The sequence below is a fragment of the Hyaena hyaena genome, unplaced genomic scaffold (genome assembly GCF_003009895.1).
Source record: "Hyaena hyaena isolate Hyena2069 unplaced genomic scaffold, ASM300989v1 scaffold_157, whole genome shotgun sequence".
NCBI classification, from domain to species: domain Eukaryota; kingdom Metazoa; phylum Chordata; class Mammalia; order Carnivora; family Hyaenidae; genus Hyaena; species Hyaena hyaena.
Window position 1 is genome coordinate 795,500 of NW_024080789.1, and position 12,018 is coordinate 807,517.

General features: G+C 53.0%; 1 protein-coding gene across 4 annotated transcripts in view; it reads left to right on the forward strand.

The window, feature by feature from the left end:
• Positions 1-12,018, forward strand: part of TNIP1 (TNFAIP3 interacting protein 1) — a 52,250-nt gene that overhangs the window by 30,291 nt on the left and 9,941 nt on the right. For all 4 annotated transcript variants that reach the window (XM_039239446.1, XM_039239449.1, XM_039239445.1 and 1 more), the window contains 5 exons: positions 2,022-2,116; positions 3,681-3,801; positions 7,714-7,803; positions 9,612-9,677; positions 9,839-9,970. In XM_039239446.1, coding sequence (XP_039095377.1) covers positions 2,022-2,116; positions 3,681-3,801; positions 7,714-7,803; positions 9,612-9,677; positions 9,839-9,970 — 504 coding nt within the window. The remainder of the gene's footprint in view (positions 1-2,021; positions 2,117-3,680; positions 3,802-7,713; positions 7,804-9,611; positions 9,678-9,838; positions 9,971-12,018) is intronic.

Sequence of the window (12,018 nt, forward strand, 5' to 3'; positions counted from 1 at the left end):
CACCATGGTTTTCATTCTCTCGGCCTCGGGTCCTTCATGTCCTCCCAGCCTCCATTTCCAGGCTGCCTCCTCCATGCAGCCTTCCCAGGTCTCCCCTGTGTTAGTCAGGAAGGGCTAGATTTTGCTGTGGATGCAGACAGCTCTGAAATCTCCCTGGCAAACATACAGTTTTCCCTCAGATTCCACGTGGCAGGGGTTTGTTTCTGTGCCTCAAGTTTGTTTACTCAGAGGCCCAGGCAGAGACCCCACCATCTCATGCACTTTGCTATATGAGGCAGCCGCAGCCACAGGGGAGAGAGACCAAAGAATTGTTCCTGGGGCCAGCCCAGAAGTGGACTCGGGCAGCAGCCACTCACTTTAACTGGCCACAAGTAATCACATGGTCACAGAGAGCCCAGGACAAGGACGGGGAAGGGAGCAGGAGGAATGCACTGAGTACCTCCGGTTCTGCCCCAGCCCAGCTACAGACCTTCTCGCCCGTCTCTGCGCACTGTCCGCACGGCACACCGGGGCAAGGTCTGCCATGTGAAGCGCGGTCCCAGCGGCGATTCTTAGCAGCTGTGCAACCTCATGCAAATTATTTCACCTGCGCTGACCCACTTTTAAAACAGAGATGACTTACATGGCTTTGGGGAAGCAGTGAGGCGCCAACGAGGCAGCGAGTGTAAGAGCACCTAGCCACGGATGCATCATGTACCAGGTGCTCACTGAGTATTTGCTAGAAGTAGGTAACTTCATTCCGACGTGGTGTATCACATTACTGGTGGGCACCTCCCTGCCCGCCCCGTCTGCGGGGCCCGGGGTCTGGCTACCCATCTTCCTGGCCCCCCCACCCGCCTCGAACAGGAGGCCTCAGCTACAACCACGTGACTGGCAGATCACAGGGCACTTGCAGTCTGGCCATCTTGTTTGTCCTCGAAGCAGCCCTGTACAGGAGGCCGAGAAGGAACAGTTGTCCCCATCCGGAGAGGAGGGAACCGTGTCTCAGCAGTGAGGCAAGCCCGAGCCACACCTGAGAAATTGCCGAGGTCTTGACCGAATGCCTTGTTTTCCACCTTGCCATTTGACATTGCTAGAAGCCCCTCACATCCTCCAGACTGACTGAGCTTGGGGCCTCCTAAGACTTTTTCATTCATTCATTTGGCCATTCAATCATTCTGTTGTGCATTCCTTCAGCAGAGTTCCTTTTGCTAGGTGCTGAGCTGGACTGGGGTCCTGGGAGGGGGTCCCAGCCCTCTGGGACCTCACAGACTAGTGGGGGGACTGGGGAGTGGACATTAAGAAAATAATGACACATGAGGCGCCTGGGTGGCTCAGCTGGTTGAACGTCCGACTTCGGCTCAGGTCATGATCTCATGGTTCGTGGGTTCGAGCCCCGCGTCGGGCTCTGTGCTGACTGCCAGCTCAGAGCCTGGAACCTGCTTCAGAGTCTGTGTCTCCCTCTCTCTCTGACCCTCCCCTGCTCACACTCTCTCTCTCTCTCTCTCTCTCTCTCTCTCAGAAATAAATAAAACATTAAAAAAAAAAGAAAAGAATGACATAAGTGGTTCTTCCACTGTAATTGTCACAGGCACCAAGGGTGACCAAGGATGATAATGTGGTGACCTAACTCACCCGAGATGTGGGAGTCAGGGAGGACTTCTCTGAGGAGGTGATGTTCAGACTAAGACCCGAAGCAAGAGTAGAAGGGAGCGGGGGGAAGGCCGTGGGGGACGCGTGTTCTACGCTGGAGTAAGGGCAGTACAGGAGGAGGGATGGAGCTCCCTCCCCAGGAGGACCACAGGCCCCGGGGCTGACTCTTGGTCGGGCATCCTCATGGCTGGCTCCCGAGGGAGAGGATGCCTCCAGGAGCCTGCCTGGGCCTAGTACCCGGGCCTCCAGCTGTCCTGAGACGGATTGGGTGTGGCCACGCACAGGGGGTAATGTGTTGGGGCCTGGCGTGGCTCTGTCCTCCGTCATCAAGTGGCATTCAGGATGCATCCCTTCCCTCACCTTGCGTCCGTCTACTCTCTGCCTTGCAGACCCTGTGTGAGCAGCTTCGGAAGGAGAATGAGGCCCTAAAGGCCAAGCTGGACAAGGGCCTGGAGCAGCGGGATCAGGCTGCCGAGAGGCTGCGGTACGTCCAGGCTCCTCAGGAGTGAGGAGTCAGGTGGGCAGGAGGAGAGGGATAGTACGCGGCACTGATTTCTGGGCTGAGGGCTTTGGATGTCAGGTTTTTTGGTCCTTTTCCTTGGGTACCTTGGTGTTTCCTCTCTGGCCCTTCTAATACCTTCATAAAGTGCTTTGAGAGCTTCAGAAGAAGGTGTGTACAAATCACACTCCTTCCCTGGGAACTTCCCCCCCCCCCCCCCTTAGCGTGTTAGCAGCCACCAGGCCGCTGTTGGGAGAGGACTCAGGACTTTGCTGCCCTCTGCTGGTCACCATCGTGTCCTGCTGTTTTCCTGCCAACTGTCAGGGGTCCCTCATTTGCCTACTGGTCTCAGACTTCATTGTGCCTCAGGATCACCGAGGGTCAGGGTGCACATTACAGCTCCACACTCCCACTCCTCCCTCCCCTGCTGAGATTCTGCTTCAGTGGGTGTGAGGCCGACCCAGGCATTTTCCCAGGGATTACGGTGTAGGTGGACCCAGGACCACACTTGAGAAACACTGCCTGATTGTCCGAGTTTGAAGGGCCCTTTGAGACTATGCAGGTCAGACCTCTCCCTGTGCCCAGGGAGACTGAGGCCCAGAGAGAGTAATATGTAACCACTGAGCCGCTGTGCCATTTTGAAGCAGTGTTTATTTATTTACTTCCGGATGGCCAAACAGTTGGGAGTTTTAGAGCCATAATGACTCCATCCACAGATCCAAAACCCCGGGTTGGAGGAAAGACTCATAAGTAGAAAGCAAGAGTGCAAGTGCTGTGTGACCTTGGGAAAGCCACTTTACTTGTCTGTTTCTCTGTTATTGCATGGAAACTTAGCTGGCAAAGAGAACGTAAAGAAATATTTTTCCTACTTCAGTCCTACCTGAATCCATATCACCACTTTTATTATGTCCTATATCACCTACCTTATTGATTTAAGGATTCACTTCAATTTGAATAATGTTTTTACTTAAAGTTATTGTAAAGAGAAGCTGCACTGGAGTTCATGGAAAACAGCATTACCGTCAACAAATAGCAGACAGCCACAACAATAAACACAATGAACATGGAAGGGTGTTAATAAATTCTGGCAAACCACCACCGCCCACTGAAAACTCTGAGCCTGAAGCCTGCCCTTTTCCTGTGAACAAGGGAGGCCGGCAAGTCATGGAGGAGAGCTCAGGACTTGCTGGCAGCAGCAGAGGCTGCACCCGTGCTCTACCCGAGACGTTTGAAGCTGATTGGAAAGGGTGTCCCCTTTCTCACTGGAGTGTGATCAGGGTTATCTGATGCAGGTTTGGCAGCATCTTGGCGATCCCCTGTATGCAGACCTCCCACAGCTGGGAAACCCTGCTGTCGATGATAAGAGACTTCCAGAGAAGCCCAGATCACCAGCAAAGTGGCTTAAGGACGACTTCTTTTGTTCTATCCAAGGGCAGGTTTAAGGGTCCCAGGACTCAGCTGCATGTCAGATGAGTCATAGGTCTGAGGGCCCCGGGCTCCTTTACATGGGGCCAGCAACGTGACGCCTCTCTGTTTGCCTCCGACACAGGGAGGAAAACATGGAGCTCAAGAGGTTGTTGATGAGCTGCAGCAAAGAGGACGCCTGTGGGCAGCCGGGTTTCCCAAAGATGGAAGGCATGGGCAAGAAGGGGGTGGCTGTACAGCAGCAGGTACGTGGTCATATAGTTCTTCCTCAGCGTCCTGGATCGCCAGTGTCTAGCCACCTCCCACGGCGGTGAGGTCACCACCTCCCTCCATAGCCAGTTCTACTGTCACAGGGCTCCTGTTCGATGGCTTTTCCTCAGCTGGGCCTGACAGTGCACCTGCCCCAGAACTTCCGCTCCTCAGCCCTCGTTCTGCCTTGAGCCACACAAAACATCCCACTTTCTGAGACACACACTCAGGCTGCTGGCCATGACTGTGGCCTCGTGGTCCCTACGGGCCTTCTCTCCAGGCTGCGTCATTTCATTTCCTTCCGCCATTGCTCAGAGAAGGTGGTGTTGAGTCCTTCGCTCAGCTTGGGCTCATTCCCTAAACATATTCCAGTTTGTGAAGGTCTCGTGGGCGGGTCTCAAAAGTCAGTGTAACAGCTCGGATATTCCTGGCGGAATTAGGGTGTTAGGGTGTTGGGTTGAGAAAGCCCGTCGGGACTCTGTTAAGCTCCAGGGATTGCTTCCTGGAGCCTCTGACCTGGATAGGAGTGGGGGTTACCTGACACTGCCGTGGCCTGGCACCCCTACCCACGGCTGCTCTCGGCTCTGCCCCACGCCCGCTTCCCAAGCAGAAGCTCACTTTCCCCCTTGTCCGGTCTGTGCCTTTCCCCTTGGTGTGGAGCTCAGTCCCAACCTTTTACCGACACGTTTCCCCCTTTTATTAGGGTTTAATGGCCGCACGGCAGGACTCAACATCTTTAACAAACCCCCCACCTATGTAATAGCAGTAATTATCCTAATAACTTAATTCCTCACTACTGTGTGGCAATGCAGCATTTACCTGGGACTTGCAACTCCATCATCCTATTGGGATCTCCGCTCTACACCTATGTGAGGCAGGGCGGGGACTATTACTCCATGACACAGCGGTGGTAGAAGGTGTGGAGGCCATGTGATTTCCTGTCATCAAGAGCCCTGCATCACCTGCTATCAAGCAGACAGAGGGGTGCCTCAGGGAGACTCGCTGATAAATGGCCTTCTGAATTCTGGCCCAGGAAGCCCCTCCCTGCCTCTGTTTATCCCTCAGGACAGAGCCTACCTTGGCTGTCTCCTCAAGGAAGTAACTCGGGGAGCCCCCTGATCCCCGCGGGTTCCCTGAGCCACCACGGGATTCTGTGGGCAGGCCTCTTCGCTTTTGGGAGCCCTTTAATGTCAACTAGCCTCTCTGAACTCCCCGGAGGTCCGGTCCTTCTTACCGTCCTGCCGGGTATGAAGGCCCCATACAAGGCACACGTGTGGGCCGCGGCGGACCCTGTGCCCCGGAGCTGCCTCAAGCCAGCACAGCCACTGTGACTGAGTGACATAAACCAACCGTCTGGCCTCAGTCTCTTCTTCTGTAAAATGGAGGCTGCGACACCTAGCTCCAAGGATGCTGGGAGGGGTCAGTGATATGATACCTGTAAAGCAGGTGTAGCGCCGGGCAAATGGGAAACAGCAAAATTAGCTGCTGCTTTTAATACCCACTTTGGTGCTAGCAGCCAGGTGGGCTGACTCTTCTCTTCTTCTTCTTCTTCTTTTTTTTTTTTTTAAGTTTATTTATTTATTTTAAGAGAGGGACAGAGAGAGAGAGAGAGGGAGAGAGAGAATCCCAAACAGGCTCCACAGCAGCAGCGCCAAACCCGATGTGGGGCTCAAACTCACCATCTAGGAAATCATGATCTGAGCCGAAACCAAGTCGGAGGCCTAACTGACTGAGCCACCCTAGCGCCCCTGACTCTTCTCTTCTTTGTAGAGGTTAAGGGTGACCCCCCTCCCTCAAGAGACCCTGTCCCCTCTTCCTCCTTGCCCTGTGAGGACACAGCAGGCTTCTAGGGGCTGCCCATCTCTCACCTTTCTCAAAGGTGGCCGTCCTTAGCGGGCTCCCCCAGCCCACTGCCCTTCCTCCCCGGTTCTGTGGTGTGCTGGCAGACGCTAGCCTGCAGGGGAAACTTGAGCCTCACTAGTCCTGCATTCAGGGACCCTCCCCCAGCCCCCCACAGCCCTGAGAGAGGGCAGAGGTGTGGGAAGGAGGGGATAGAGAGAATGTGGGCAGTGACCCCAGGACAAATGCTGACAAGCCCACGGGTGTCAGGGATTGGGGCCTCCAGAACCCATCTTGTTTGATCTCCCTTGTACCAGGGCCCAGAGAGGGCGTGGGTCTTGGCCTCCTGCCGGGCCGTGGAGGCAGACCCAAGACTCCACTGCTGGGCTTCTAAGCTCATTCTATGTCACCTCAGCATTTCCTATGTAAAACAATTTTTTTTTAACTTCTAAAGAACTTCAGATTTACAAAAAAACAGTTGCAAAAGTGGTCCAGAGACCCCCGGTGTCCCCTTATCAAGTTACGTAACCACAGTTCAACGATCAAAACTAAAAAAATAAACACTATTAATGAAACCACAGACTTTGTTCAGATTTCACCAGTTTCCCGCTCATGTCCTCTTTCTTACGTCCCGTGCTGGCGCTGGGAGTCCAGGATCCCACACTGCCCTTGGCTGTCACACTCCTTAGTTCCCTCCAGTCCATGACAGTTCCCAGCTGCGCCTTGCCTCTCACGCGCCTGGCACTTCTGACTTACACTGGCTGGTTATTTTGTAACACGTGCCTCAGTGTGGGTTTAACGATGACCAGATTAAGGGTGATCAGATTAAGGGTGTGAATTTGTGCAAGAACACCCTAGGAATGGCACCATGCCCTTCACAGTGCATCATGTCAAGGATACGTGATGTCAGTGTATCTGACTACTGTCGACGCTGAGTGCTGGCCTAAGGGGGCGTGTGTCGGTTTCTCCATAATACAGGGGCTAATTTTCCCTCTGTAGTTAATAAATCCTCTGCAGAATCAGTGCAGAGCCCGACATGGGGCTCAAGCCCATGAAACTGAGATCATGACCTGAGCCAAAATCGAGACGGATGGGATGCTTAACCGACTAAGCCACCCAGGTGCCCCAATAAATACTTATTTTTGAGGAGAAACTTTAAGTCTGTGTAGATGTCCTGTTCCTCCTTACACTTGTCACTGATTTTAGTATCATTGGGTCACACCTGCAGCGATCATTATTACTGTAGTGTTCTCACGGAGATTTTGAACTTCCCCCATTCCCTTTTTACTCAATAATTGGAATTCTTCTGTAAGGAAGAGTTGCCCCTTCTCCCCCACTTATTTATTTGTTCAGCTATTCCTTGTTCAAATAATTTCAGCTTTGGCCACAGGAAGCTCTTTCAGGTTGTCTCTTTTGCCCGTTAGACATGCCCTTCTTCCTATAATGATTATCGAGTACTTTCTTACCTTCTGGCACAAGCTCTCCTTATGTTCTCCGTGCCCCTGGAATGAACCACTTCTCTAAGGAACCCTATTTCTTTAGAGAAGGACAGTTAGAAACCAAGATCTGGACCCCGGGCGTGCTCATTGCCTCTGGAGTGCCATGGCTATAGGCCTTCTCAGAGGACAGAGCTAGGAAACACACGCACAGGTACTAAGCACACAAACACATACATCTTTATTTCTGTATCTTTCTAAAAAGCTCTTCAAGTAAACATTTTATAAAATGTTATGACTCTTGCCTTCCAGGTCAGAAGACGTTTGGTTGATGCGTGTTGGGGGAGAAAAGGGGAGGGAGGGTGGCAGTGCCTTAGAGATAGAGTCTGAGCGAGGGAGTAAGTGGCCGTGGGAAGGGAGCAGAGGGCAAGAAGGCAGGGGAGGAGGAAGAGTGATCTCGACAGACCTTGCAAAGCGGGCTCAGTCATGGCGGGGATGTGTGGTGGTGTCCTGGCCGGCGAGTGGATTAGCAACGTGGGAGACCCAGGGCTGGGTCTCTGGGTAAATGCACTGAGTGAGTGACAGAGTAGTTCTTCGAGGCTTTGCTGAAGGCTCCTCTGTGTCTCCCCCCAGGCTTGTGTGACAGCAGGTAAGATCTCAGAGCTCGGGGCCTTGGGTGCAGCTGAGAAGAAGGTGAAGATGCTGGAGCAGCAGCGCACTGAGGTAGGCAGCCAGAGGGGGTGGGGGCGGTCAAGGGAGACCCTCCACTCCTCCAGGGACGGGACTGTCAGCACAAAGGCCCTCCCCGGCCCCCTGTCTCGTCCCAGATTGCCATGGCGAGTTGCTCTGGTGGCTGCTGAACCACCTGCCCATGGGAGAGACTGGCTGCTTGTCCTGGGTTCTTTTTTCTCGATCCATTCCCCTGTCCAGAGTGGCCACTCTGAAGATGTGGCATTTGGGGCATGGCCTAACATTGTTGGTGGGGGATAGTTTAGGCAGGCTCCCCTGGTAAGCCCTGGATGGTAGAAGGCAGCTGTGATAAGGTAGGAAAGCTGCAGCATCAGGAATGGGGAGCATGGGGTTCCTCTGTCACCCCGTAGCCGGTTCAAGAAGGGACTGTCACAGAAGGAGAAGATCCGACGCCCCCTTACAGCCCTGCTTCTAAGTGGCTGGATGTCTCCCAGATTGAGGCTATGCCCTTGTGTGTCACTCATACCCCTCCTCCACCCCCCACCCCAGGCCGGTGTTTCCAGACTGGAGTTGGAAGCCAGATTCCTGTCTATTCTCTTAGGTCCTCCTCTCCACACAGCCCAGGTTCCTCTTCAGATTCCTGGGCCTCGCTGCCCTCCCTGGGCCTCCATCTAGCACATTCGAAGGTCAGGCCTCCATTAGTTTTTTGCTTACGTACCTATCAGTTTTACTTTTCTTTTTGTATTGCTGTAAGGTATTTATTATGATTACAAAAGTAATATGACGCTCATCCGAACAAGACTGAGAACCTCCCCGCCTAGACCTGCCCACAGTTGGCGCAGTCCTACATTCTATTATGTACTTAACAACTCATACACTATTTTTAAAAATAAGCAGAAAAATGGGGCACCTGGGTGGCTCAGTTGGTTAAGTGTCTGACTTTGGCTCAGGTCATGATCTTGCAGTTCATGAGTTCAAGCCCCATGTCGGGCTCTGTGCTGACAGCTCAGAGCCTGGAGCCTGCTTCAGATTCTGTGTCTCCCTCTCTCTCTGCCCCTCCCCTGCTTGCACTCTGTCTCTCTCTCTCTTTCAAAAATAAATAAACATTAAAATTTTTTTTAAAAACAGAAAAATTATATTCTATATACTGCATTGCAGATTACTGTTTTTCTTTTCTCCTTTGAAATTAACTATATCTTTGAGGATATTTTTTTTTTTTTAATTTTATTCCCAGGAGAGAGAGAGAGAGAGAGCGTGAGCAGGGGAGGGTCAGAGAGAGAGGGAGTGACAGACTCCGAAACAGGCTCCAGGCTCTGAGCTGGCAGTCAACACAGAACCCGACGCGGGGCTCGAACCCACGAACCGCGAGATCATGACCTAAGCGAAAGTCGGACGCTCAACCGACTAAGCCACCCAGGCGCCCCTGAGGATATTTTTGTACAAAACATACATTTCTCCAGTTCTGAGTACTCTTTATCGTGTTACTGTGTCTGAAATTGGGATACCTTTCCCCATTGTTTTTTGTGGTTAATGATGTAGGATTGTTTTTCTTCCCTGAGGAGCTGTTCTAATGCATATGGCAAATCACGGTTGCACATGTGCTCTGCAGTTGTACCCCCAAGTTATATAATGCTCCTTTGCTGCTCATCTTGCTAACCCGGCAAGGATAAAATATAGCAGCTGGTAAAGCTTCCTCCTTGGGGAAGCCTGAATTTCCGAGAAGAGAGGGTTTGAGGCAGTGTCCGTGGCCACCGTCCTCACACACACACGGCTGGTCTGCGTGGAGTTGTCCCTCTGTTCCTTTGCCACCTTCCCTTGCTAACCGCAGCCTCTCTCCACAGCTCCTCGAAGTGAACAAGCAATGGGACCAGCATTTCCGGTCCATGAAGCAGCAGTATGAGCAGAAGGTACTAGGGGGTCAGGGGAACTCAGGCTGTGAACCCCAGGTTCCTCGCTGTGGGGTTGGGGCGTCCCTGGTCTCCTGCCTGCTGCTTCCTTCTCAGGAGCTCTGAACCTTCGAGGTTCACCCCTTCCCTCACGCACTCCCCCTCTCTGCCTTTGAACCCAGATCACAGAGCTGCGCCAGAAGCTGGCGGACCTACAGAAGCAGGTGACTGACCTGGAGGCTGAGCGGGAGCAGAAGCAGCGTGACTTTGACCGAAAGCTCCTCCTGGCCAAGTCCAAGATTGAAATGGAGGAGGCGAGTTGACTGCTGGTCCCTGCAGCTTCTGCTCGGGAGGCTGCTCTCCCTGCCTCATTAGCCGAGAACTCCGTGAAGTAAAGGGGCCAGGGGCTGGAGTGGGAGACCTTGGGGCCCCATCTCTGCCTCCAGTGCCCAGGGCTATGGGGCCATCGGCAAAAGCACTTTCCTCTCCTATGCCACGTTTCCCATCTGAAAAGTGAGGAGATTGAATTAGCATTGCTTTCCAGGGTATTTTCGTGTTTTCATGTAGAAGAGCTTTTTATTAAGTTTATTTATTTTGAGAGAGTGTGAAGGAGGAGCAGAGAGCAAGGGAGAGGGAGAGAATCCCAAGCAGGGTCTGCACCGCCAGCAAAGAGCCCACCCAATATGGGGCTCGAACCCACGAACCACGAGATCATGACCTGAGCCAAAGTCTGACGCTTAACCGACTGAGCCACCGAGGAGCCCGCATGCAGGAGAGCTTTTTGTTCACGTACGATCTTATGGATGAGGGAGCTGTACAGGGAAGCACAGAGTGAATTAAGAGACACACGCAGACTGCCCTGGTACACTTGCTGGGGCTGGGCTGCTGTTTGGGGTAGTGATGGCTGTTTGGGGGCGGGGCAGCTAAGACATTAGGTAGGGCTTCTTTTCTTCACACTTTGAGTGACTACTCAGCACAGTGTGCACTTGGCACTGTGCTGGGCACAGAGAGTCTGCAGCAAACAGACCAGTCCTGCCCTTGGTGGGAAACAAACGCTCAACAGCTCATTACAGAAGCAAATAAGTAGAGGTGTGTTAAAGTACCACAGGAGGAGTTACAGGGACCAGGGAGACCAGGAGAAATAGTATGTGGCTGGGCGGTGTGTGGCTGACAGCAGCCAAAGCGCCCCAGGATCCTGGGACAGCTTGAAGGGAAAAGGCCAGTTGACCCGCAGACCCTCAGAAGATGGTATCGATATCACAGTGTCATCCCGTTCATGGGCACTGGGCACAGGCTGCTTTTGCCTGGCTTAGAAATGGACGTTTTCAACACGAATTGCGTTTCAGAGTTCCCCGTGTCAGCATGTGACACCCAGGGGCTTTAGCTGAGGGGTCCACCTGCCTCAGTGACTAGCCCTTGACTTGAAGGTATGTGTGTTAGGGACGACACTGCCAGGCTTTTCCCCAAGCGCCGTCACACCTGTGACCATCAGCCAGACCCCTGGCTCTTTGGTCCCTTCCCCCAGCTCATATCAGTAGGCGAAATAAGTCCTTGGCATGGGAAAGTCCCCCATTACCTGGGGGGAGGTAGGATGTCGCAAGACAAAGCATGGCCCTGTGATAGGGACACGTGGTGATAGAGGCCATGCTAATCGTGGAGCCTCTTGAGTAGGAATCCAGAACACCTCCCCCGAGCTCTGCCCAGCGCTGCCCTCCCGGATCTCTGGCTGACCTCCCCTATTTGAAGCAATGCCTTTGACTTGCAAAGGCAGAGGGAGCCCTGGAATTAGGAGACCTGGGTTCTGGCCCCAGCTCACTGTGTGTGGCCTTCAATGAGTCCCCTCCCTTCCCTGGACATTTCATTTTCCGTCACACGGAGGGGCTAAGATTTGGTGCGCTCTAAAGACCAAGCCATCTGTGGCCCTCTGCGGTGAAGGAGCCCTGCCTGTTCTGTAGTGGGTGTGGGAGCAGTGCTTCCACCTGGAAGCCTTCCCTGGTTTCTTCTCAGCTGTGATGCCCTTTCTTTGAACCTCACAGAACTTTGTTTCTCTGTGGAGGAATGCTCTCTGCCTTGTATGCTGCATTCCTTTCTTTAAGGCCCCTCTCTCCTCTAGGCTTAAGAGACTGTAAGAACTAAAAGGTCTTTAGAGATTCTCAGTGGTTTATCACTTTCTGGGTATCACAGAAGACCCCTATGCGATTCTCATGGACACTATGGCTTTTCTCCCTAGAAAATTGCACAGACAAAATTTTGCATCCTGTTTTGGGGCTCTCAGACCTCCTGACGCCCATCTGTGACTCACATTAAGAACCTCCCCTACCTGGCATGCCTGGGCAGCCCAGTCAGTTAAGCGTTCGCTTCA